Genomic DNA, 26,689 nt, shown 5'->3' with positions numbered 1-26,689 from the left:
GGCATTGAGGTGACCTTTGACATCAACAAGCTTTTGAAATGATTGAAATGATTCTGGTTAGATATTCTATTGCTGTTAGGTTCCTGGAGGGGACCCAGCTTTCCAGCATGGCCCACAATATTCAATAGGGCAATATGGTTAGGTTCGTACGAAGCCCCCCAACGACATGGGGAAAAAAAATTAAGACAGACTTTTGCGAGATCTCGCAAAAGTTGAATTCCAACAATGTCGGCAGCTACTTAGTTGTAATATTACTCTTTCTGGGTCACAAAATACACTTTTAAGATATTTTGAGGCATGGATGTAGTTGTGTAAACGTGTAAACGTCAGATATCTGCTCAGTTTACAAGACATCACATATTTGCAAAAGTGCTGCGACGTTTTCGGAGATGAAACTATTGCGAGATCCCGAGTTAGTCTGTCTTAATTTTTTTTTCTCCCATGTCCCCTGCGGAGCTCCGTAGGTTTGAGGTCAGGGCTTTGGCAAAACTATTCCAGGAGGCTAATGTTAGCATTTTTATCCATTCCAAAAACCACTTTTAATGTGTTATTTTTGGATCTTTGTCGAGTTGGAAAGCCCAACTGTGCTCAAGTTTCACTTGCCACCTTCTTTGATACAGAGTTGAAGAATTTGGAGGTAGTCCTTTCTTCATTATTCCACCCACTTTGTGCAATATACTGGTACCACTAGCAAGCAGCAAAACAAGCCAGAGTATGACAGTCCCACCACCTTGCTTAAAACGTCACCTTTACTTCTCCGAACATGCCTCTTTTCATTTGTCATTGTGTCTCCTGAAGAAATTTGGCTTGTTCATGTCAGTAATTTCAAGTTTCAGTTGAGCATGATGGTGTGGAATCTGGAGTTTTCTTACTTTGTCAGCACTCTCTCAATCCATGGTGATGTAAAACTTGTGTCTTTGTGGACATTGACACTAGTGTTCTGGCATTTTCCAGTTCATGGCAGGCTCTAACCTTGGTGGGTCTTGGTCATTAACTGAAAATCCTAACCATCTTTTTTTTTTCTTTTCTTTTTTTTTCTTCTTTTTATTAATGTCATAGCAAAGTGGTGATACAGCTGAATAACTCATAATTTCATACAACTGTTTGAACTAATCTTGAAATCTGCAGTTGTTTACAATTTGCTCTAAGGGACCTGGTCAACCTGTGTGATTCTGTAATGCTCCTTTTTAGATCTTCACTCAGTTCCTTGGATTTTCCCTCTGTTCCAAGTATTGGTCAGTCCACTGAGTGCTGTCAAACAAATCAATTTTATCCTGAGAAACTACCAGATGCAGTCAGTCATAACATTCAGTACTACTTATCAAAAGAGAAAGTCAGAAAGCCAGATAGTGAAACAGAGTCTGCCTTTCAAGTCAAGCTCAAAAATATGTAAAAGCTTTAAAAACTGCTTACTGCACACACATATATATATATACTGCTTAGTTACACACACACACACACACACACACACACACACACACACACACACACGTGCATGTATATATATATAAAAATGTATAATTGTAATCCAGGCCCTATCTTTCTATGGCTGTTGAATATCCCAACCAGAGAGGACAGATTTACTGTTTTAAGATTAAAAGAGTGAAACATCACAGGACACTGCAGGCAATTTGTCCTCATGGCATCTGTTGAAAGAGGTCAAGAAGAGCATGTAAGGTCACACGAAATGTAAAACTTTGACAAAATGTCCATTTGTAATCTGTGCAAAATACTTGATGCTGTAATGTCCATCTATCAGAAAATCACCCAGAGGTAGAACTTAAGATACATTTACATTTAAGCCACATGCTGAATTAACACAGAGGATGTCACTCTCCTGTATTCAATTTGTCTTTTATGTATTTAAAACAATTTGTTGAAAAAGGTGCAAATTTGCCCGATTTGGCTTTGAATTGTCTCCAAGACATAATCTGTCAGGCAGGCCAAGCTCCAACTGTAGTAAAGTTTTCATCCAAATCTGCCCATAATTTCTTTATGTATGTATGACATACATAAACAATCATGCCTGCTCTCATAAACAAACAGACAAACCAAACCACTTACAGCTGATAAAATATTCAAACTCCCCAAAAACATTGATCAGGTGTTCTGGGGCAGCATTCTCACACAGCATTATGGGTATAGTTTTGCTGCTGGAAGCAAATATACGTATAGATATATATTGGTTTGTTTAAGGTGGGAAAGGACAGGATGTTTTCAAGGCAACTTCCTCCTTATCTCCAAGTAAAGCAATGTCAATGAGTTTTTTTGCGAGTCAGCAGATATACTGGAGGGTATAAAAAGGAGCTGCAGCAGGATCCAGGTGTTAACACTGTGTGACATGGCTTTCATGAAATGCACACTCAGTTTATTGATCCTCCTCGGAGCCTCTGTCCTCTGCTGGGCTGATGAGAAGGTGAGGATATCCTAAATATCGAACTTACAAATCCCACTTAATGCTACATTTACTCCATTTCATTAAGAGAATATTGCTCTCTTAATTCACTACATTTATCTGACAGCTTTGTTTAAATTCCAGATTCAAATTTTTCCAAGACATGATTGTGTTAGGTTAAATTATGCAACATTACACTGTGCATACAAGAGAAGAAAAGAATTGATCCAATGGTACCTTAAGAGGCGAGTGTGATATCACTTGAAACCTCTGGTGATAACGAACCATTCATTTTTTTGCGCTTTGACTCCTGTGATGAGTCACGTGATTAATAGTGGGTCAATGAGAATAACCCCAACTAGGGTTTAATTATCCGGGAATCTCCATCAATTGGTTGTAGAACTGAAGAAGCTTCTCAGATGAGAGATGAAACATCTTCAAGAAACTTAAAAAGGTCCAGTCACTTTTGTTTCCAAGCTCTTAAGACCTTCTTAAGTCTCGGAGCCAGAAGAGATGGTGGATTGTCAGGCCTTCTAGATTGCTGGTTTTCAAGCTTCAGTCATAGACTATACAGACACAAATACCTGCTAATTGATACTAAATAACAGACCTACAAAATACTCAAAAGTCACTCACCAAAGCAGGAAAACCTCATGTTGGGTAGCCGTGACTGAGTGAATGATCCAAGAAAAATACTGACAAGCAATGAATGCGATGAATTTGCTGAACTGACATCGCCAAGAATCATTCCTCAGATAACCACATTCACACATGAGTTTGTAAAACATGTAAAGACTTTATTTCATCTTTCTGGAAACAAATTTCAATTGAAAACCGAAGATTTTCCATGTAAATCCTCACTAATGAATGATGCCATCTGATTGAGCTAGGATCTGTCTGTCGCTGAGCTCCTGTGGAGGGCCAACAAGGATGTAGGTAAGATATTTATACTTCATTTACATATTACTTATACATATACATATTACTTCCGGCCTGTTATTTTATTTAGTTCAGACTCACTTTATGGTTCCAGATTTATTTTTGCTCCACTCTTCGTTCTGAGATTGAACATTGCTTGTGTGAATCCTGTATTTCTATTGTGAAATATCTCAGGAAAATATTACAGATTTGTTGTTAAAATCCAGACTCAATGTTCTTCCAGATTTTTTGAGATTAATGATATATCAATAATAATATTTTATGAAACCACTGAGCTTAAGATGACAAAACTGCTGACCTTCAATGTTACGTAAATTTGGAGCATGCATTTTGTAAAAGAAATAAGATCCTGTTGTAGTCCATTCACTGAGATTAAAATGAAGAAAAATTATCATTAGACACATTGATTATTTTCCATATGGCGGTGCAGTGGTTAGTACTGTCGCCTCAGAGCAAGAAGGTATTTTGCTCATTTGCACAACAGTACTTTGATATACTTTACCATACACTGATATATCATCAAATCACTCAGTGCTCTCATTTCACAGTGCACACAGCAGAGGAGCCCTTTATCATTGATGACATTGCTTATGAAAATGAGAATCAAAGGAATGCTGATCCTTGCACCTCCTCTGGCTGCATGTGGGGAAAATCCAGCGATGGAAACGTCTATGTCCCCTACGTCATCGCCTCTCATTACTGTAAGTAACTCAAGAATTATTAAGGCAGTTTTAAAATTGGAATAAAGCAGCTGATCAAATGAACTAATGGACTGTAAAATCAAAGTGAAACAAGCTCATAAAACAAAAAAAAATCCCAAAACAGCAAAAGCTCAGAAAACAAATCTGAATGAAATGAAGTGAATAGCATAATAAATTAACTGTGGTTTTTCTGTGTCCGGTCTTGTTTCACAAGTTAAACTTTGTGTTGTAGTTATACTCCGTTGGAGAATGAAAAAGGAATAAACCTGCGATTTGTACATCTTTATTCAATGCTTTGCCACAATTTTTGGCTTAACACTTAAAAAAAACAGCAACAACTACTTTAAATTCTACATAAAAACTAAAGACTTTATTTTGCAATAACTACAAACTGAAAATGGAGCTCAAAGTTTAAACGACAAAAATGCTAAAAAACATTTGATTTTGATGAATCCGTATTGCATTTTCCATGTTAATCAGTGTAGATTTCAAAGTATTTCTGTAATTACAGATACTGAGCAGATGACAGTAGGTGGAAATGTATTCTTCCCTCTGCTTCTCAGCTTCTCGTGAGCGCTCCATCATTGAGCGAGGTTTGCTGTCATTCCAAGACGTCTCCTGCATTCGCTTCGTCCCAAGAACCAACCAGAGAGACTACCTGAACATCCAGTCCATCAATGGGTGATAATCTGTGTTCTTGCTGTTCTCTCTCTCTCTCTCTCTCTGCTGTCTGTGTGTGTGTGTGTGTGTGTGTCGTGGTGTGTGTGTGTCGTGGTGAAATGTGTGTGTGTGTGTGTGTGTGTGGGTGTGTGTGTGGAAACTGTGCAGTCTTTGGAGGTTCTTAAACTGTTTATGCATTTTTAAAATCATACTGTGATGGCCCACCCTCTGTGCTTCCTAGTCATGTGTTTTATTCTACACAGTTAAATATCAGAGTTAATTTCAGTTTCCAATTTCAGCAAGAATTTAAAATCTTCTTTGGTATGACTTTTAATCACAATTAGAGTCATAATTACATTAATTAATAAATAATAATTTACTTGACAGACATAGCCATTATATTTGATCATTTTAAATGACTGTGATAGTCTTTTATTAGTTAAAAGAAAACATTTTGTTTGTAGAACCTTATTATAGTTTCGTTTAGATAATTTGCTTTGCTTTGTAAGGGATGATAACAATACATTTTTCTTTTTTTTCCTTTCTTTTTTCTTATTGTGTGAATGCAGGTGTTACTCCTATGTCGGTCGCCTTGGTTACGGCCAGGCAGTGTCTCTGGACCGTCAGGGTTGTCTCTACCATAACACCGTCCAGCACGAGCTGCTCCACGCCCTCGGTTTCAACCATGAGCAGTGTCGCTCTGACAGGGACCAGCACATCCGAATCCTGTGGGAGAACATCGCATCCGGTCTGATTTCTGTTTTTGGTGGCACTCTCTGGTCTCTTTGGGCTGTTGGTGTGTTTCGGGTTCCAGTTTAGCTTTAAAATTATCTTCCATAATGAACAGCAACACAGCAGGACAGGATGCACTCAACTAGGGATCGAAGTGATTTTACAAAATTCGATAAGAAATAACTTAAATGTCATACTTTAAATTATAAAGTGAGGCAAGTGACAATAAAGTCATTAAATATATTATAAACTCAAATGTGTAAAATTATAAAACTAACCTTTTAACTATAGAGCAAACAGAGTTTGAGGCTCTAAATGCAAACATTAACTCTCATCAGCCTTTTCTGATGCACATGACACTTTCTCTCTCTCAGGTTGGGCATATGCCTTTGACAAGATCAACACATTGAACCAGAACACCCCCTATGACTACAACTCAGTCATGCAGTACCACAGGTCTGGATCACTTTCATCATCTGTTCATTCAGTTTTAAGTTTTAGTTCAGGATTTTTTTTACTATTATTGTTTTTTGATAACTTTCTTTTTTGTTGTTTATGCAAAATTAATCAAGGGTTTTTCTGCACGCTGAAACAAATGTAAGCACCTCTTACCAGCACGTAGTGATTCTGAATATAGAAAATATGAAGACGTCATCCTCTTAATGAGAGCCAACTGACAAACTTTTACTTGCTCTTTTCTTTTTGTTTTTCCAATGAGAGCCAAAGAGACCATTTCAATTATAAAGCAATAGTTTCTCATTTTTTCTTGAATACAAACAAACCCGCTGTACATCATTCCAGGTATGCCTTCTCTGGCAACAACAAGCCCACCATGGAGCCCATTCCCAATCCCAATGTTGAATTTGGCACAGGAACTCAGATGAGCCAGAATGACATCACCAGACTGAACAGGCTGTACAAGTGTTAAACAGTAAGAAATGCAACATGAGTTTTGGATGTGCAACATGTTATAATTTAAATTAAATAAATGAATAACTGAGATTTTCATTGTAATGCAATGCTAAGGCAATGATTTGGTTACATTTATGCACAAATCTTGATGAAAGATCAGGGTTTCTGTATAAATCTGTACTTTGAGGTGGAGGAGCTTCATCACTATGGTTACAGTAATATAAACTGCATTTAGGTGATGGATAAAAATAATGGGGGGAAAAAGTTGCAACAGCCATTTATATTTCAACTACCGACTTTTTAACTCTTTAATTATGCTACCTGACTAGCACCAGAAGGCAGTGTGCTTTGAACATGAAGGAAGGAAACCATCGTAAGCTTTTTATCACTGTTGCAAGATGGTGACATTTAAATAACTTGCAATTTATTCACACACATTCACATTATAAAGCATCACAAAGGTGTCATAAAAAGGTGTTTTTTAGCAGCTAATGCTGCTAAATATAACTTGTGTGTTGGGCAACACATATTAAACCTTAGTTTCACACTTTCTTTCTTTTGTCTTCATAGGTGCTAATAGCAGTCCTGGAAATGTGGTGCCGTTCAGACATCAGAGCAGTTGTTTCCAAGACTGTTTTGTCACTCTTTTGTACAATTTAACACATTGAATTAAAAATAAATCTTCATTGACCCGTTCACAGAATCTTTACTTTTTATGTACTATGCCAGCGGTTCATGAACTAAGAATTTCTTTCTGAAATCTGCTGATAAAAAATAAAGTTGTTAAATGGCAGACGTTGTATAAATGACATTAAAATGACAACTTACAGTGTAAAGAGCGTCCTGCAGTGAATTTTCAAACATGAGCTGGGTGAAATGGAAGAGAGCTTTTGAGCAAATTTACATAAATCATCATCCTCTCCCAGAAGCAGTTACCTTTTTTTGACCCAACAAGCACAAAATATACAATCATCTGAAGAAACTTAAAAAAAAAGGAAAAATTAATCTTGTAGAAGCAAGTTTGACTTTTTAAACCCCAAATCTGACTATTGAATTGATTTAAGGGCTACTTGCACGGCAAACATGCAAACTCAACACAGAGCAGCCACAGGTGAGATATGAACCCAGAACCTTCTTGCTGTGAAGCAACAGTGACACTGTCTTTGCTTTAATAAACTCCTGGGTTGTTTTGCCTGTATGTTTTGGGTCATTGTCCATCTTTGTTATGAAACACGGCACAATTATTTAACTTCATTCAGCTCAGTTTGAGCAGATAATAGGTCTCTGAATGCCTCAGAATTCCTTCAGCTGCTTCTGTCTTGTGTCACATCATCAATAATAACAAGCATCCCAGTGCCACTGGCAGCTGTGGACGCTCAAGCCATCACAGTGCCGTGTTTTACAGATGATGTGGTTTGCTTTGGATCATGAGCTGTTCTGCACCTTCTCCATACTCTTGCTGTCATTCTGGTAGAGGTTGATCTTGCTTTCATCTCTACAAAGAATGTTTTTCCATTCTTTGATTTTCACCAAAGTCCAATCTAGTCCAATCTCCACTTACACAATACTCTTCTTTTGCAATCATCCACCACTGCCATCTTCTGTGTAGGTCCAGGGTTTCGTTTGTGTGTTGCTGGGTTCTCCAATGCTTTCTTTCTTTCTCGTGATGTACCAAACTGTACATTTTGCCACTCCTGATATTGTAGCAATTTCTCTGATGTTTTTTTTTCTGTTTTCACAGCTTAAGGATGGCTTGTTTCACTTGCATTTAGAGATCATTTAACTGCATGTTGTCTTCACAGCACAATCACTCAGATGCAAGCACCACACCTCAGGCCAACTCCAAGCCTTTTATCTACTTAACTGATAATCACACAATGAAGGAATTACCAACACCTGCCCATGAAATAGCCTTTGAGTTAATAGTCCAATTACTTTAGGTTTCTTTAAAAAGAGGGTGGCACATTCATCCAATTTGAATGTGCCACCCTCAAATGAAAGCTGATAGTCTACACATTATGCCCATGTCCACTATGTAACTATAATTGGAATATGTTTAAGTAAATGGGTTAAAAAAAACCAACTTGTGTCAGTATTCAAATATATACATGGACCTAACTATATATTTCATTTTTACATTTCCCCTTAAAATATCACTGATCAGTTCTGTCACCGATGAGTGTTTTTGTACCCTCCCTGGGAAATCAAGCAGCTGAAACTCTAGGTAGCACACACATTTTGTGACACACTGAACAAAAACTGTTTGCTTGCAGATATTTGTTGAGCTGTTAGACACATGTTAAAATTAGCTGCCGCTTAAAGCATGTAATTTGTGGAAATGTCTGTAACATCTGGAAATGCCATTCCAGATGGTTCACTATGGAGAGAAGTTTGTCTCAAGAGGTTGAAAAATGTATATTAAAGACTTTTAATAATTTTGACTACTCACAAATGTGTTCCAGTCTATACACAAATACTGCTCCAAAAATGTATAAAGAAAAATGCTTTTAAAAAATGGGTGAAATGTTTTTATAACAATTACTATTTTTTTTCCATTACAAATCTGCTTCATTTGTTAAATTTTAGACACCTTTTCCACTCCAGGAAAAATAAATTAAAGATGAAACTGACATCTCAGGTCATATAAATGTCTTGTACATTTTAAAAATTCAGAATTATTTTTTAAGTTGTTGTCTGTACTCGCAGGTTCCAGAAGAAATTTATAAAAATAAAGAAAAAAAAGAAAAAAAGGTGTTTTTCTCTAAAAACCATCCAGTTGAAATGAAAATGGTGCATCACAATCTATTACTTATGTTGCTATTGCAGTCTTGCAGTAACCTTGATTTTATAATACAGACTATGCAAGTTTTGGTGAAATGATCTGTTGCATTTCCAGGTATTTTGTTTATTTTATTTTATTTGAGCACTGTGAGGGGCATGTAAAGTCGCAGATTTGGGCATCCTCCTGAAGATTTTCAGAAACAATTTGTTCACACTCTCTTTGAGAAAGTGTCTGGAGTACAATGCAAAGAAATTCTCAGAGATTCTGTATGATGCTGCTTTAGGTTTTCTATCACCCCAATAAAGCTGCTGTGGTTTGTCTCGTGCATTTGGGTTCTCTCGCCAGCAAATCATGACATTACTCTTCTTTCCTCTTTTGAGTTTGCATGGATACAGATGTTGGATACAGATGTGAGAGTCAGAATGTAAAGTGATGATGATGATGATGAATTTGTCTGATATCAGAATAATTTTCCAACTTGTGTTTGGGGACATTGGCTACCTAAGTGTGCATCCCTGGACTTTCATAGTTCCGATGTGCAAGATTTCTGCTCATGTTCAAAATTTTGTGGCTATTCCCAATAAATCCCACATATCTACAATGATTTCATTTCAGCTGTGTTAACTGACTGAAAAGAAGAAAGGCGACACAAGACTGGTTAAGAAACAATCTTTGTACAAGTTTATGATGAACTGCTCTTATCAAGGGATCGTGGGGATATGCAACATGGCATCAAGGTGACATGTATTTATCTTGGGCTTTTCACTCCCCTCTTCTCCTCCAAAATGTCCATAAAAGGACTTTTTTGTTCCGGTGCAGTTGGCTTTATAAAGTGATGTTCAACCACATTGCATTATGATGCGTTTCTGTCACTTCAGGGATCGCTGTAAGTATCACCAATAAATTCTCCTTTGTTCTGCTTTAAGAATCCTCGTCTAAGCTGAATTTTGAAGAACTGGAATAACTGGGTAAATATGTTTTGTATCATTATTGCAGATATTTTGTTGACATGGTTGGGGTTAGGTGTGTTCTAGGCCTTGTGGCCCTTTTGGCAATCTCTGTCTGGGCTGAAAGTGAGGTAAGGAAGTCTCCTTTTCTAGCACATCTTGACTGATTTGGTGGAATAAATGTGGAACAAATGTCATTTTTCTCTCTTTCTCTCTCCCTTTTGTCTGTCAATAACTCCTGGAAAATTCTGGAATCTGTAAGTTTACCATTGTTCTTTAGTTTTCTACTTTCAGACAATATTGCAGATTCCCACTTGATATGCTTCTCCTCTGAAGTGCTTTCCTGACTTTGTTTTGCACAAAAAGCTAATTTTGGAACATGTTTGCTATATTTTTAAGACTGGTGATGCAATATATTAGAGTCACATGTATCACAATACAATGTATCACAACTGACAACTGTGGTTTTCAGTCACTTCCATTAAGAGCTCATTAAGATCACATCGTTTGGCCAGTATGAAGAGGAGGAATAATTGCTTGCATCTGACAAATTTACTGACAGTGAATCCATCCTTTAATTGTAAAATATTCTTTTTAAAAATAAATTATAAAAACGTTTATCAAATAATTATTTACTTCTATGATCCTTGCTGGTAGATCATCAGTATGCCAACAGCACTTCTTCATTCCTTTTTGTGCAGGATGCTAAGGTTCTGTCAACTTCAGAGCGAATTGAGAGAGCCAACAGAGATATTGGTGAGAATTTTCAAAGCCATAAAAAAGTTTAACCCTCTTTTCTCCTCCCTGGCCTTTTCTCAGAATCTCAGTGTCTTTTGTGGTACTCGGATATTTTGGACTATCACAAATATTTTAGATCTCAGTAAAAAGGGAGAATGATGTAAGAGTGAATCAGACAATTGAACTGATCAATGTGTTTGCTGCAGTCCGTTCTCCTGATGAACCCTACATAGTGGATGATATTGCATACGGCTCGGAGGCGGAGAGAAACGCTGACCCCTGCACCGCTTCTGGCTGCATGTGGCCCAAGTCCGCTGATGGACATGTCTACGTGCCCTACACCCTTTCCAGCGTGTACAGTAAGGAGTAAACTCATCTATGAATGCTATTCTCTGCACTTATCACCAGGAACATGGTGTGTTGCACTGCAGACATTTTTCCTGCAAAATATCACAGGATCCTGTTGGTCTAGTGGTGGATTAAAATGTGTTTTCCATTTTTCCAGCCTCTCGTGAGGTGGCAGTCATCGAGCGTGCTCTGCAGTCCTTCGATTCTTTTTCTTGTATCCGTTTAATCAGACGCACAAACGAGAGAGACTACTTGAATATCCAGAGTCTTAATGGGTAAACATGAGCAAAGCACGTTCTTTCTTTGCCCAATCTGTCCAAGAAAACCTGTATTTAATTTTAATATGTTCACTAACGTCACTATTTTTTATTCGTTTAAGGATTAGTTAAGGGTTTCAGACAGTAGGTGTATAAACACTAAATGTAACTACTAAATCATGCAGCGGAGACTTTTGTTCGATTAATCCAGGCCAAAGTTTTTTCACTTTCTCAACCAATCAGAACGAGTAAAAAAAGAAAATATTCATAATGGCAAAGTTTACTGCAGTCCCCCAAAGTTCCGTTTCCATCCATACAAAATGTTTCCTATTGTTTAAAAATGGCTGTGCAACCACACTTTTCTGTGTATGAATTAATGAAGCACCACATTTCTGGAGTTGGTAGAACTCCAGAAATGGTAGTTGCACTGGATGGTGAAAAAACAAAGCAAAGAAATCTCACATAGAACAGGTTTTAGCAACATATTTAATACTTGCAGGATTGGTTAACTATTCCCTGTTGTGTTAACATGAAACATATTTCAAAAAAGTTTGTGCAGTTACAGATTTGAAAAAAAAAAAAGAAGATATTTTTGCAGCTTTTGTAACAAGATTTATTTTGTACCTTTGTAGATGCTACTCCTACATCGGCCGTCTTTACTATGCGCAGGAACTGTCCCTGCAGCAATCAGGCTGTGTTTACTACGACACTGTCCAGCACGAGGTGCTCCACGCTCTGGGTTTCAATCACGAGCAGACACGTTCTGACCGCGACGAACACATCCGCGTTTTGTGGGAGAACATCACTCCGGGTTTGTCTGTTTTCACTTTTCACTATCCATGACAGCAATATAAATAGAATACAGAAAGAAAATAATTACTGGCACAAAATATAGGATTACTTGGGCATTTTGAAAAATGTGCTGATTGGCTTTTTTTTTTTAACCAAAGGTTGAATGCAAAGACAGCTACAGCTGTCACAGCTATTCTGTACTTCAGACTTTGCTTAGCTTTGCACAAACAATGTCGACGGACAAGAAGCAAATTCACAATACCAATATGTCTGTTGATCATCATTAACCCACTATAACCCACTTATTTCACGTGAGCAAAAACCAGTATTGGAATCGACGAGCACACAAACCTTCATAGTGCGTTATAAGAAAGCAAAAATGCAATACATCATAAAATGCCGAACTATCTGAACACTCATAGAAATGTAGAGTGGACTAAAGCCACAGAAACAAGAAAAAGAATGAATAATGGAGCTCATGGTATTTCTGTCTCTAGGAATGGAGCACAACTTTGACAAAATCAACACTTTGAACCAGGGAACCCCCTATGACTATGGCTCTGTTATGCATTACCACAAGTAGGTATCAATACCAGCAGCTCCGTGTTACAGCTGTGGCTGCCGTCATCATGTTGGAAATTATGAAAGATGTTCAAACAGGTGTTAAAGTGCAATGAAAACTGAGTGAATGTGAATCAGAATTTTTCGTATTGTTCTCTCTTGCTTTTTTCTTCGAAATTGTGTATTTCTTAAATATTTTTGTACTCTCTATTTGATATTTTATGGTTTATTCTGGCTTGGTAAAATTTCATAGTCAATTTGGCAAATACTTATTGTACAGTAGGCGTAATAGCTTTCAGTAACTTCCCTTGGGGAAAAAACACACCCTGTATTTTCAGGTACGCCTTCTCCAAGAACAACCAGCCCACTTTGGTGGCTATCCCTAATTCCAATGTGGAGTTTGGATATGCCACTGAGATGAGTCAGATGGACATCCTCAGGCTCAACAGGCTGTATGGATGCTGAACAATCTCAGGTTATTATCCTAAGTTCATCGTATACTATTCCCCACACTGCATTGTTGAAAATGGAGTGAATTTCTCATAATAAATCTTAATGTTTCTCTATCAGACAGATGAGCAGCATGATGCAAACAATCCAACTCTTCTTTGAAAAATATCATCATCATCATTGAACAGTCACTTGATCAACAAAATAAACATTTTAAAATAATTCAATAAACCTCCAATAAAGCACCTCTGTGTGTGTGTTTTATCTTTAAGAGTGATTGTTTAAATCATGACATTTTATTTTGTCATTGCTTTCTTTGTGACTCTAGTTACTTTCCTTCCTTTGTGACCGTCTAGCCCGTTCATATTTGTTTCACTTGTTTCATTGGTTTTTACTGGTCTGATCAGTCTGTGTGGATATGGCCTCACTTCTCCCCTTTTCAGCTGTCACTTCATGTCACTGTTGGCTCTGTCATGACTTTTGTATCTTGCCTGGATTCCGGTTCTTTTTTTTTCTAGTACTTTAGACCATTTGTATCTCTGTTATTTTTATAAACCATTAAAGGTTCAGCTTTTTTTCTTTAGACCATTTTCTGCATATAGGTTTTCTCTCCTGTGAAACTTCACATGTTTCCTGATCAGTATAACATAATGGCACTAAAAACTATCAAAATAAAACTATGAAAGGTACAAAAAAAAACCCAGAAAAATGAAATGAAATGTTTTCCGACACAGACAAATACAGTAAAATCTATATCTGACAATAACACCTTTTCCCCCTTTGACTTAAAGAAACATTAAGCAGCATTTAAGCTGCCTGGTCTGTTAGCAAATAATTCATCTGAATGACAAACAGGACATAAATGAATATTACAGGGATAACAGGTAAATGCAAAAAGCAGCCACTGGTTAATTTGACCATTCATAGGTAAACTGGTTTATGGACAATTTTACTTTTTAAATGGTGGCACTAACCTCAGAGAAAGCTAAACCCATCTGCTGCTTCCTTTGGGAACAAGCACGTTGGTTCAAGGTAAAGCAATCTTATCGCTTGTTGCAGGTGTGTTTATACCTCATATCATTCACAGGAACTGTTTACGGAGCTGCAGAGAATCACTGACCTAACTTATTCAGCACATGTGGTGTAAGTGTGAGCTGATAGCGTTTGTTTTTTGCCTGAGATTAACTCTAGTTCTTCTCTAAAGACTTTCGTTGGTTTAAAATGACATTTGATGTTCAGTTTTAAAGTTAAACCCACAATTTTCAGTGACGGAGACATTTGGGACAATTTTGAAATAAAACTGGCTTTTTCTATTCCTTAACACGGCAGCTTAGGATTTACAGCGAGGTGGCAGAGCGGTGTGGGACAAAGGACAGCACTAAAACTGCATTTCAAAGACATTTCAAAACCTGGAAAATACTGATTTAAGACGAGTGTGGCGTTTTGTTTGTTCATTTGTTGTTGTTTTTTTGTTTGTTTGTTTTTTAGAAAAACACAAAGCTTTACATCCTAACCGATTGTCCATTATAATATTTTACCTTGAAGTTGTTGATGTTTCTTTGTGAACAATATGTCACTAAGAATAATTCAAATTGCTTTTTAATCTGAATATTTGTAACAAACGCTCAATAAAAAATAAATTAAAAAAATATGTATAATAAGCCAGTGCTGAAAAAGCCTTCAGTGGAAAAATTATGCATGACTCTATCTGCAGTTCATGAACAGAGATGCACAAGTTTCTCAGTAGCAGCAGCTGACAATCAAAGCTGGCATCATGACATTGCACCCTAATTGTATAGCAAGTAAGAAATTAAAATCAAATCTATCTAAAAGGTGACTCCTTAAACCCAAAATAATGACAAAAAGCATCTTTGGGATATTAGTGGACACAAAAATAACCCCAATTACTTTAGAACAAGGGTCTGAATAATGTCCCAGAACATGTTCAGGGTTACCCTCAACTTCAACCCAGTGTGTGTGTCCTCAAAGCATACACTACCTAGGTCCAAGTCTCAATGACTATAGTCGACTTTGGTTATTGTTTCAATAATGACTCTCACATTCTGAGTTCTGTTAGATTCATTATTCTGTTTGGAGTTCACTCGTGTTCTGGTTTTAATTAGTCTGGCCTTCTTAGCATGTTTGCTATCAAATCTTTGTGACTGTCGTAGGTATTTCTGAGTTAGGTTTCTACCTGTCTTATTTTGATAGTCTGTCTCCTGTACATTGCATTTCCTTTTTTTGTCACTCCCCTTAAAATCTTCATCATCTTAGAACCCAAATTTGTGTCAATTTTCCAGTAAGGTATTGACACGCAGTTTGTGGGTATAGGTTAATTGATTAATCTAAATTGCCCATAGGTGTGAATGCGGGAGTGAATGTGAGTGCGAATGGTTGTCTGTCTCTGTGTGTTGGCCCCTGCGACAGACTGGCGACCTGTCCAGGGTGTACCCCGCCTCTCGCCCTATGCCAGCTGGGATAGGGTCCAGTGCCCCCCACGACCCTGAAAAGGAGAAGCGGAAGCTAATGGGTGGATGGATGGGTGTATTGATTATCACATTTAATTAGAAATCACAAATTCAGTGAAACAACTCTAAAGATCATTTTATGCTTTTCTAAGGTACCTGTTTTGTATTTCCAATTGAGGTATATGTCTTCGGACTATGGGAGAAACTGGAGTTCAAAACACCTCACAGAAAGCTCAAAGACTTAAAAGCTAAAATAAATAAACAAATAAAAATCTGTCAACTTCCTTCTCTGAGGCAGCTACGCTGCTTTCTTTTATGACCCTGTTCCCCAAACAGTGGGAAAGGCCACTGAGCAGGGTGTGTGGCTGAATGATTGTAAGCTGTTGCACAAAGAATTTTAAAAATTAAAAGGAAGAAGAAAAAACAATTTCTTGATACTTTGAGTGGAATCAGAAAGGGGGCAACACTTTCTAATTATGATATCATAATTTATTAGAGTTTAGAGGCGCTTGTGTGATATGTATGGCTGAAAATTCACTGAAACCTATTTATACTCCAGCAGAGGGCGACACATTCTCACATTGAGGAATTTGTTAGAGTCTCAGTTTAATCTCTTTTTTGCATCTGAATATGTAAACAATGTAAACAATAAATATACTTGCTGCGAAGGCAAAAAATGTTTCTGCCATGATCTCAATGCAAAAAATACAAAGAAAAGTATATTAAGTAAGATGGTCCTGTTGGCAGTTCTGCATGATATTTATTTACATGTCTCTACTGCAAAAATTGCGCATTTACCAGTGTTGCCCTTTTTTTTTTTTTTTTTACATTTAACCATAGTACTTACGATGTCTAATAACAGGACATCTTAACATTAGCTATAACTCTTTATCACACTCAAGTTGGAAAACTTGGATTTAAATTCTTTACTGCCGACAACTGTAACGATAAAATAAAAATATAGATCAGTCATCAGTCATAGATTTCAGCCCAAATATTGAACACTGAAAAGATATAAAGTGAGTAAGACGAAATGTCTGTGTTTGAATATTATAAGCTATGCATGCAAATATCGTTATGTGAGTCTTTCACATATGTATGTATGGCAGCTGCAGCGCATTCTCAGAGGGATTCAGGGAAAGTGTGTCAGTACATCTAGATCTCGTCAAAGGTACTCCTTAGGTCTGTTTTTTGGTCCTCAGAGTAACTGCACCTTTATAAGGATTGAAAACCTCATATAGCGTAATATATGCAATATTAATTCCAATGTTTCCAATGTGCATTAGGTGCAAGAAACGGCCTGAATTTCACCAAATAGAAAAAACGAATTACACAAATTATTGTTTTTACTCTTCGATTTTGAGGTTTTACTTTTTTTAAGTTTTATTTATCATAATCTGATCTTGTGGTGTTAATTATTAAAGACAAAATGTGATCCAGTATATTTGTGGTTTTACACATTTACATGATAGCACCAAAGAAGCTATCACAAAACACATTCATATGTTTCTAGTGTTAAACTCAAACCTTTCAATGAAGACATGGTAACTTATTTATCAGATAAATCTGACATAAGTCTCCATTGAACACAGAGTACACAGATGTGATACAAATATAATGTTACATTTTTCAAAATTTTAAATCGTCTTATAATCATTGTAGTGTTTTTTAAGTTGGATTCGGTTTCAGCGGTCATCATATTAAGGAGAGTACTCAAACCAATCTGTTACATATATGTGAAGATATTCTCAGTCATTCATCACAGACCTTCTTTGCAGTTTGTCTTTGCTGAATGATTTTATTAAAATCATCCAAAGTTGCTTTGCTGAATGAAAATCCATCTATTTCTAGTGTAACTGTTACAGCGTGAAAAGTCTTCTCCTGTTTATCTATAGTATTTGGAGAGGGTACAAATCATTGAACCAATGCTAAATCCACACTCCTATCAGCCTTCTTACCCCTGTGCACGTACTGTGGTCATTCTACCCATATGGAAAAGAAATAGAAAAAACTTGCATCTGATGTGCCCTCCTTCATATAGTGAATCATATAAGGCTTATATGATTTTCTCATGAACATACAAGTTTCATTTATATGATTCTTCAAGCAATCTTATATCTGTTTTCACTCTTGTATGCTTTTCATACAAGTTTCACACAAGACAGATACAAACGTTATAAGATTTATATATATATTTTCTATATGGGTAAAGCTAATGCCCAAAAAGACGTTTAAATTTCATCTTATCATCTTTATCTGTCATTATTGGCCATAGAGCTTCAGCTACCTCATAAGTGTTGCAACTGTTTTAAACTTCTGTAGCTACTGATGCTCCTGCACCCGCTCCCATGTTTTATCATCATTTTACCCTTTTAGTTACAGTCCTCGTCAGTTTTATTGGACGAAATAGCTCATTGTAGACAATGACGAACAAACATCAGAGCACAAGTTCATCCATTTTAAGTGAAAGAGGCCTTTAAGGATATTACCCTTACAAGGACACTCTTCTCCTTCAGATTTAAATTCATTTATACCTTTCCTCTCTGGCTAGTTTTGCTGAGTGAGTCTTTAAAATAAAATTGGGGGAAAAAACCCACAGAGAATAGAGCCTTTCACTATTTAGTACAAGCACCTGCTCCATCCACTCATGAGCCATGGGCTAGAGATTAAACAGAGGGAGACAGTGTGAGGGAGAAAATGAAGGGAAGATGCAAGGTGAATGGAGAGACTGGAGCTCAGAGAGAGAAGAAAAACAGTTCAGCCAGAATGGTGACTGAACAGAGGTCTGGTTCAGCTACTGGCAGCCCCTCAGGGACAATCAGACAGAGATGTGGCCTAGATCCCAGAGCTTCATGCCCACCTCCTCCTCCTTCCATTTCCTCTCGCAGACTGTAGAGTCACTATCTAAACCTTCCATGTCCTCCTGTTTGAAGCGATGGCCAGGATATGGGATCCAGGGCTCGTTGTATCCCGTCTTCTTGTTTTCTTTCCTGTCTCCCTGCTGGCCGACCAATGCCTCAGAGCACACAGGCTCCGGTGATGGCCTGGCCTGTAAGTCCATTACGCTATCATCAACAAAAAGGGAGTCATTGTACTTACTGTGTGCCCCAACAATAAGCAAGTTAATATGAGCCATGTATTCCCGCAGGGATTCTGATGATCATCATTTACGCTCAAGGCTGCTGCACTGTCTTCTCATCCATGATCTCCCTTCCTGTAATAGAACCCTTGGACCTTGTTTATGGGTCAAATTGACACGTAAGTAATGAGGCTGCTGCCACATCCAGCACAGAAGAAGCATTGAAACACAGCCTCTTCCCCATTACTAGGTAGTTTTCCAGTAAATACACAATACATTTACAAATCATCATGTACGGCTGAGGCTAAAAAATGTACTCAGTTAACCTATAATATGACACTGTACTCACATTAAATGTGAATTATAATCAGGCAGCCAAGGCAACTATTTGAAATAAAAATAGCCCCTAAAATAGGACTAAATGTTACTCCACCCTCTTTCTACTCACATGTAAAAATTTGTACTTTGTTGACTTGCATGCTCCTCACATTGAAGAGACTTTCATGCATTAGTATTCACATGTTTTCATATGCTACTGATGTTATTCAGGTCCTAACATCATTACAGAGGCTGAACTGGAGGCAATGTTATCCATATACTTCATACCTCATATCAGTGACTTCCCCCGTGATGGTGCAGGCCTCCCTTCTATGCTCCAGTCAGGCCAATTACAGAAAATATAATTAGACCAAGCTGGCACTGAGTCAGTGTTCTGTTAGATATAGTGAGCAAACTAACTGAGCTGCCTTCAGCTGCTTGTAGATGATAAAGTCTGCACATGACCTTGCACATGCAGGGTCCTGAATAGCAGCACTTAAAGTACTTGGAACTATGTGAGTGAAATTTAAACTAAATAGATAAATAAAAAAGGTAGGAATTAATTATTACCAGGAGAAAAACACACACATATTACTTATTTTTAGGAATATGGGTCAATTTCTGTCCCTATAGGTACAGTCCACACAACTGTGGTGCCTAGAGCCAGTTACTGGACCTAAAGATAACTGTGTTACCTTTCTGAGATACAAAAAGGTATACATTCATACTATGATACCGGGAACTGATGTTATAAAATAAGTATTATTTTATGCTCCCATTTCAAGGTTTTACAGTCTGTAATTAAAGTTTCATTCTGTTTCAGTGGAGGCAAAGTAGTACAATGGTTAATGCTATTCTCTCACAACAAAAAGTTTTGGGGTTGAACTCTTCTGCTGAGCTTTTTTCTCCATGTTCTTTGCAGGTTTTCTTTGAGTGAGCTGCCAATTGCTTGATACTCCAAAATATAATAAGATTCCTCCACTGCTATTTCTACGTCTTCTATTTCTTCGAATTCTACAACCCCAATTCCAAAAAGGTCAGGACGATGTGTAAAACATAAATAAAAAACAGAATGCAATGTTTTCCAAATCGTATAAACGTATATTTTATTCGCAATAGAACATAGAAAACATAAAATGATTAACAAAGCCATTTTAATATTTTCACGAAAAATATATCATGCTGAATTTGATGGTAACACGTCTCAAAAGAGTTAGGATAAAATTTCGATAAATAAATAGTACTTACAGCTGGAGGGATATTTTGTAACTAATTTGGTTAATTGGCAGCAGGTCAGAAACATTATTCAATACAAAAGAAAAATCTTATGGAGACAAAGTTTCTGCATATTTGTGGAACAATTCAAGGATAAATTTGGCCTTGAATATCTCATCATCTGCAGTACATAATGTCATTATAAGTTTCTGAGAATGTGGAAAAATGTCTTCGGGGACAAGGCTAAAAATCAGTACTGGATGCCCATGATCTTTTGGCTCTGAGCTTACACTACATTAATGCAACCATAATGCTATCATGGAAATCAGTGTTCAAAATGGATCTATAGACTGTTATGCTGGCAACTAGTAAACCAGACATTTAAATTTTGCTGGCTTAGTTAGCACTGTTGCCGCACAGCAAGAAGGTCCTGAGTTCAATTCCAACATCAGGCCGGGGTCTTTCTGTGTGGAGTTTGCATGTTCTCCCCGTGTTTGCGTGGGTTCCCTCCGGGTACTCCGGCTTCCTCCCACCGTCCAAAGACATGCAGCTTGTGGGGATAGGTTAATTGGATAATCCAAATTGCCACTAGGTGTGAATGTGAGTGCGAATGGTTGTCTGTCTCTGTGTGTTGGCCCTGCGACAGACTGGCGACCTGTCCAGGGTGTACCCTGCCTCTCGCCCTATGACAGCTGGGATAGGCTCCAGCGCCCGACCCTGAAAAGGATAAGCGGAAGCGAGTGGATGGATGGATGGATGGATGGCTTAGATAGTCAGTGCCAGAAATACTAAATGTTACTAAATGTTAAATGTATTATCTTTATTTTATTAACATGTAACTTAACAGATAACATGCAGTACTTCACATTAAGGTACTGTTGCTCGATGTTAAAAATGACCGAAAAAGTAGTTATACATTGGTTTTGTCAGTATAATACACTGGTCAACTAGGTTTTGTTTCTCTTCTCTTTTATATGATTAGCAAATTGGACCCTACACATTTCCAAATGCACTTGCTTCTGGCTCCAAAAAAGCCAACATGGCACCAGCCATAAATCTAAAATCAAGGGTTCACAATCCGGAGTCCACAAAGTAACAGGTGATGTTGCAGCAGATATGTAATCTATGGAAACAAGCAAAATCTTCACATTCCTTTAATGTTTTTCAAGTTATGTCAGTTGTCTACACTCACTGGGACTCAGCCATTCTCCCCTGATATCTAATGCCAGTGATCATAGCCTAAGGAGAATTGTCAGACTGCTTTGAGTTGATGGGAAAGCATCAGTAACTCAAATAACCACATATTACATCCAAGGTATGGAGAAGAGCATACTTTGAATCCACAGCACATGGAACCATGGTTTAAATGTAACCATTTCTTTAAATGGTCACAATTAACTTTCAATAACATCTCCAGAGTAGTCATGAGAGCTCCATGTGTGCTGCTCTACATCAGAGTGAAACACGAGTTTGGCATTTGACATATCAAGATAGAGTAAGAAAAAGAGGAAAAAAATCTCAGCAGGAAAGGGAGAATTTTATGTGTAAATTTCCCTGAGGATAACAGAAAAGTGGGAAATGTGTGGTGTAAATTGTAGGTGTGTCAGATCAAAGAAAAAAAATTAAATCATAGTTGAATGAATCTGATTTTTAAAGTTCTGAGGTGAACTGTTGACATTTCTCCCATTTCTAAAAGATTGCTTAAAGAAGTTTTATGCTTCGACTTTAAATATCAGGAATCTATGTTTATTAACAGCCTACACAAAGGCTTTTAAGGTAGCAGTAATCAAATCACTACTTAAAAAAAGTCAATAATTGATCGATTTGTCTTATAAACCAATTCTTAACTTTCATTTTATTTCAGGAATTCTCGAATTCCTTTATTGTTTCCTCTATTCCTTTGCGAAGGAATAGAGGAAACGGTTTAGAGTGCAACAGCCCAGAAACAGCACCAGTAAAAGTTCCAAATGATCTTATGTCCCCTATAGTGGACAGATCCTGCTAGACCGACATGTTATGTGCAGCACTCAATGTCACTCACCACAATATTTTGCGGCAGAGATTAGAAAAAAACATTGGTAATAAAGAAACTGCACTGCAGTTGTTTGAATCATATCTATCTGATAGAAATGATCCCATCCATTGTGTACATGTAAATGGGGAGTCTCCTTCACACACAAAAGTTAGTCACAGCTTACCACAGGGTTCGATGTAAGTATTTCTTCTTCTCTCATCTCCTTCCACTCTGTGTGTTTATATGTCACTGCTTTATTTAATCATCTGTAGTTATTGAAATTTGGCTCTCTTTCCATAGTTTTGCAACTGAATTGAATTATTTTTCAACATTTAACAATTCCCAGATTTTCCTTAAAACTACTTGCAAATTAAGCACATTATCACACTTCTGGTGAAACCAAAATATACCTCATTAATCAACACACAGTCAAGCCCTCAATGAAACCAGCAAACGTCAATCATGCAACATGTGACCTAAATGGAGATTTAATAACATCATTCCAGAAGTCCAGGCTGGATCAGCATCAGTTAATCCTAAACGCCACATCTGGGAGCTGGGAGAGCCCCATCCTCTATCCTCTGTTTTTCTGGGATAAACAAAATCAGAACTGAGAGATTTGAACTCCGAGCATCAACTTGTGTAAGATTAACAGTGGGGCTTATAATTTGAAATTCTTTGCTTTTTGGCTGTTGTTGGTGTGTATTCTCATGACTATTGAATACAAGCCTGATTGTCTGTTTAAGGCTCATTTTTGTAGGTTTTTTTTGCTCAAGTTTGCAGCTACATTCAGCTATTGAAACATTTGTCAAATGTACATTGGCACTTATTTGTGTGTAGTGTGCTAACTATGGGTGCTTTTTAAGTCTTGAGCAAGAAGTCATTAAAAGTGCAGTTTACTTAAGAAAAAACAACTAAAAGCTTGTTCAGTGCTGCAAACCACTTGTCATGCAAGTATTCGCAGGAACGAATGAGCATGTGAGGTTTTGATGGTTTGTAAAGGGCAGAAGAGGACGGATGAAGAGTCACTGTACTAATTTAATGAAGGAGTGCACTGTGCTAAAGTACAATTTTTAAGTAGTTGTACTAGAGTTCTTTCCATTAGTTCTCCATTTACACTGACAGTAAAAGTTGTCAACTGGTATAACGTAGCGTTTTTAGCTGGACAAATGTTTCGTCACTCATCCAAGTGACTTCTTCAGTCTCAGCTGACTGTAGGTTTCCCCACTCTTATAAACAGTACCTTTGCACATTGACTGAAACTAGCACCACTGATGAACAATGGACTGTGAGGTCAGTTTCTTGATCATTAATATGCAAATTGCCATGACCACTGATCAACAACCACTGATCAAAAACCATTAATCTATGGTCACTGCCATGAGTACCATTCACAGAGAGTTGGGGAATGGCTGCAATAACAGCATTGTGGCCTTAGGCCCCCTCCTTGATTCAGAGATGGTCTTTCCTTTTTCACATAAATGGCCTCCTTGACTCCGCGCTCAAACCAGCGTTCCTCCCTGTCCAGGATGTGTACATCCTCATCATTGAAAGAGTGTCCACTGGCCAACACAGAGGGTTAACTCCTCTGTGTTGTGCCATCCACGTCACAGAGGTTGTTTGGTTTCCCCGATGTATAAATCAAGGGAATCCTCCTGGCACTTAACAGCGTACACTATATTACTTTGTTTTGTGTCAGGGGACCTGATCCTTGGGGAGGACCAATTTTTTGGCAGAGTGGGTTTTGGGGTTTCAAAGCCACAGAGACTCAGTGTTTAGAAAAAATGTGTCCTAACTGTTCCGATACTCCTGACACATAATTGATCGCTGAGGGTTTTCACTTAGGCAGCAGTTGTCCTTCTTCTCTCTATGATCGCCTGGAGCTTTCTTTAGGTGTCTTCCCAGCTTTGACAAATGTCCACCTGGAATGACCAGATTTACTCAGGGCCTTCTTGATATGGCGTTCTTCTGCTTTCTTGGCCGCTCAGTCTGTGGGGATTGTGTTCACTCTGTGTTGTAGTGTCCTGATGACATCCAGTTTGTGCTCTAGTAGATGATGAGTCAAACCTTAGATACTGAGTTGTATGCGCTGGTTTACGGTACACATCAGCTTTTAAATGTCCCAATAACTGATGGACATGGGTCTCATTTCAGGGGTTTATAAGTATTTTTGTCACTGAGCACTGAAATATTTTTCTCATGATAGTCTTTCTGGTTTTGCTAAACTGTGCACCCACCCTTGTCTGCCAGAAGGACATTAATGTTAATGTTATTGTCATTACAAAGTGATGTGAGAGTCTTCCTCTCCTCCATGCTGATGTTGGATGATAGGGGCTTTACATTGCTGAGAAAGGATAAACCTTTGATCCTCAGTTGCTCTGCTTCCACATTTGTATTTTTGTGTTTCAAACTGCTGTTACGCTACAACCAGATGAAGAGAATCAACTTTTTGGGGATTTCCTTACCTGGATGATTGAGCAAGCATCAAGGCAACATCACTGCTAGGTTTAAGTAAAGAAATGAATGAATTACATTATTGAAATACATATACAAATTGTTAATAATGATAATTTAACTGAAAGCTGTTTATGTTTTATTCATGTTTTTTCTTTATGAAGCTTTTCTATAGTGTAACACTGTAGAGTTATTACAAATTAGAATGAGACTTTCACTGATCTGTGAATCTCTTAAGCAGTAGCCTTTCAGCATATAATAACCTGAAATTCTGTTTGGACGTTATGAGATTGAGAAGGCTTTTCATTAAGTGAAAATTATGATGTCAAAGTGAAGTTGATTATTTATAAAGACTGCACACCATAAGTAGACTAACTATAAGAATTTTTAATGTACGTTTTGTGATTTCAGTGACCTTGACTTTAAACCTTTAAATTTTTGATATATTTCAGTCAAACTTTATTTATTTGCAAAAATATGGAAAAACCTTTAACTTGGACTTGCACTCTAAGTTAAATGTACCGAGTGTAAAACCTTACTGCTAGATGAGTAGTAGATTAATCAGTAGATTACATTTTTCAGTCAGCTGGAATTTGTTTTCTTACCCCTCCCAATTCAAGTACATAATTCCATCTATGGTGGCCTCTGTGTGCCTCGTATCTGGCCAGTATTTAGCCAGTGTCCATCTCAAGCGCTATATTCAAGATCGTAGGGTAACATGGGGGCTTCCACAAACTAGCACCGCTTCTATGTATTTTTAATGGATTAATTATAAGTTAATGAGAATGCATTAGCTGATGAAAGATGTATTTACATACTAATGAAACTATATTTATTAATACAACATTCTATTTTTGTATTAAAGAATCTAATAAAAAAAAACTACTGTACTTTAATGATTGTTGACTCACTGCATTAGTTTGTGGTGTTACATGAACACCCAGCTCTTTATGACTGTCAGGTGATATCATTGTAATGCATGTCTTGGAAATAAGGCAAATTTTAAATAAAGACATTTTTAACATCTTAATGTTTATTATAGTTACAAAAGGCTTCTGATCAAAGTTTGAAAAGCACTCATTTGTTGATTTTATAGCTACAGTGGTCAACAAATGCTGTTGTCAATCAGCCTGTCAGAAAGCACCTCCTTTCCAGTTGGGAGCGCACCGGGTCTTCTCATCTGGATTTTACGCGTAGCTCGGTCCACGCCCACATTGCCCACCCCCTCCCAGCTGCAGCACCCCGCACGCATTCAGTTGTAGGCTTTTAACGACGGACACTTGTCATCTTTTCCCCTCACTTCAGATTGTCAAATCTCGTTTGTCTTTCCTCTTCCATGGCCGCGCGTGCTGAGATTTGCGTTCAGCAGTGCAATAGTTAATGAGTGCCGGATGCGCCCTCACTCCAGCAGACCGCTACAGTACGAAGATGGCGTCGGAGGGAGCCAGCGGAGAGCAGCCTCCCCCGGTACAAACACTGGCAACCACCGTGCTGGGCAGCGTTGACACGGTAGGAAGCTTTGGGAAAAAGCGAAAGCCACACGTGTGTTTATATCGGCGTGTTCCTTTATCAGTCACCCAGGAAAGAGGGCCAAATGTCGCGCGCATCTATTTTCGCACGGGCTCGTGAAGCAACAGCGGTGGCCAGCGCGAGCCTCGCGACAATGTCTGGGGAAAAACACGGGCTTCGTCTCTGCTTGGGCTGATGAATAACCCATAATTACTCTCAGTAGCCTCCGTAAAAGCCAGAACAGTGTTGGTTTCCCCCCAGCAGTGAATTCTTTTGTTCTCCTCTAGCGGCTGCTTTAAAGACAGACATCCCTCAGTTGTAATGTAATCGTGTGCTTGATGGAAGAGAAAGCGTCGGTGGCTGTACAGGTTGATATACAGTATTACATTGCAGTAAATGAGTTAATGCGTAGAGACTT

General features: G+C 37.8%; 3 protein-coding genes across 4 annotated transcripts in view; all 3 read left to right on the top strand.

Annotated features, from left to right (window-relative positions):
• Nucleotides 1–2,305: 2,305 nt before the first annotated feature.
• LOC102289839 (high choriolytic enzyme 1) lies at nucleotides 2,306–7,034 on the top strand. Its single transcript, XM_042227190.1, has 8 exons — nucleotides 2,306–2,416; nucleotides 3,286–3,331; nucleotides 3,883–4,035; nucleotides 4,599–4,716; nucleotides 5,265–5,443; nucleotides 5,802–5,883; nucleotides 6,229–6,358; nucleotides 6,910–7,034. Exons 1-7 carry the CDS (start codon nucleotides 2,342–2,344, stop codon nucleotides 6,353–6,355), a joined length of 780 nt encoding a protein of 259 aa, XP_042083124.1. The 5' UTR covers nucleotides 2,306–2,341; the 3' UTR covers nucleotides 6,356–6,358; nucleotides 6,910–7,034.
• A 2,880-nt stretch (nucleotides 7,035–9,914) lies between these two features.
• Nucleotides 9,915–13,459, top strand: LOC102310900 (high choriolytic enzyme 1). 2 transcript variants are annotated; one of them, XM_042227192.1, is made up of 9 exons: nucleotides 9,915–10,007; nucleotides 10,118–10,199; nucleotides 10,779–10,824; nucleotides 11,013–11,165; nucleotides 11,312–11,429; nucleotides 12,044–12,222; nucleotides 12,701–12,782; nucleotides 13,103–13,239; nucleotides 13,339–13,459. In XM_042227192.1, the coding sequence occupies exons 2-8, from the start codon at nucleotides 10,131–10,133 to the stop codon at nucleotides 13,227–13,229; spliced, it is 774 nt and encodes a 257-aa protein (XP_042083126.1). In that variant the 5' UTR covers nucleotides 9,915–10,007; nucleotides 10,118–10,130; the 3' UTR covers nucleotides 13,230–13,239; nucleotides 13,339–13,459. The 2 variants fall into 2 exon arrangements, with proteins under 2 accessions (XP_042083126.1, XP_005938402.1); XM_005938340.3 differs by having other exon boundaries at nucleotides 9,916–10,007; nucleotides 13,335–13,459.
• Nucleotides 13,460–25,968: 12,509 nt separating this feature from the next.
• The window catches only part of cttnbp2 (cortactin binding protein 2), an 86,355-nt gene continuing 85,634 nt past the window's right edge, over nucleotides 25,969–26,689 (top strand). The window contains exon 1 of the mRNA XM_014338757.2: nucleotides 25,969–26,271. Coding sequence (XP_014194243.1) covers nucleotides 26,143–26,271 — 129 coding nt within the window. The 5' untranslated portion in view covers nucleotides 25,969–26,142. The remainder of the gene's footprint in view (nucleotides 26,272–26,689) is intronic.

This window comes from Haplochromis burtoni, unplaced genomic scaffold, assembly GCF_018398535.1.
Source record: "Haplochromis burtoni strain Fernald_Lab_line unplaced genomic scaffold, NCSU_Asbu1 Contig_248, whole genome shotgun sequence".
Classification (NCBI taxonomy): domain Eukaryota; kingdom Metazoa; phylum Chordata; class Actinopteri; order Cichliformes; family Cichlidae; genus Haplochromis; species Haplochromis burtoni.
Note: the sequence above shows the minus strand (reverse complement) of the source record. Positions and strands in the feature narration are given on the sequence as shown.

What these genes read in the sequence shown, in the direction of transcription:
- LOC102310900 (XM_042227192.1), top strand. Translation starts at nt 10,131, where the DNA reads ATGGTTGGGGTTAGGTGTGTTCTAGGCCTTGTGGCCCTTTTGGCAATC. An exon ending in CTGTCTGGGCTGAAAGTGAG is followed by an intron (nt 10,200 to 10,778) that starts GTAAGGAAGTCT and finishes CAGGATGCTAAG; the next exon opens with GTTCTGTCAACTTCAGAGCG. An exon ending in CACCCTTTCCAGCGTGTACA is followed by an intron (nt 11,166 to 11,311) that starts GTAAGGAGTAAA and finishes CCATTTTTCCAG; the next exon opens with CCTCTCGTGAGGTGGCAGTC.
- LOC102289839 (XM_042227190.1), top strand. Translation starts at nt 2,342, where the DNA reads ATGGCTTTCATGAAATGCACACTCAGTTTATTGATCCTCCTCGGAGCC. An exon ending in GAGGGCCAACAAGGATGTAG is followed by an intron (nt 3,332 to 3,882) that starts GTAAGATATTTA and finishes CTCATTTCACAG; the next exon opens with TGCACACAGCAGAGGAGCCC. An exon ending in TCAGTCATGCAGTACCACAG is followed by an intron (nt 5,884 to 6,228) that starts GTCTGGATCACT and finishes ACATCATTCCAG; the next exon opens with GTATGCCTTCTCTGGCAACA.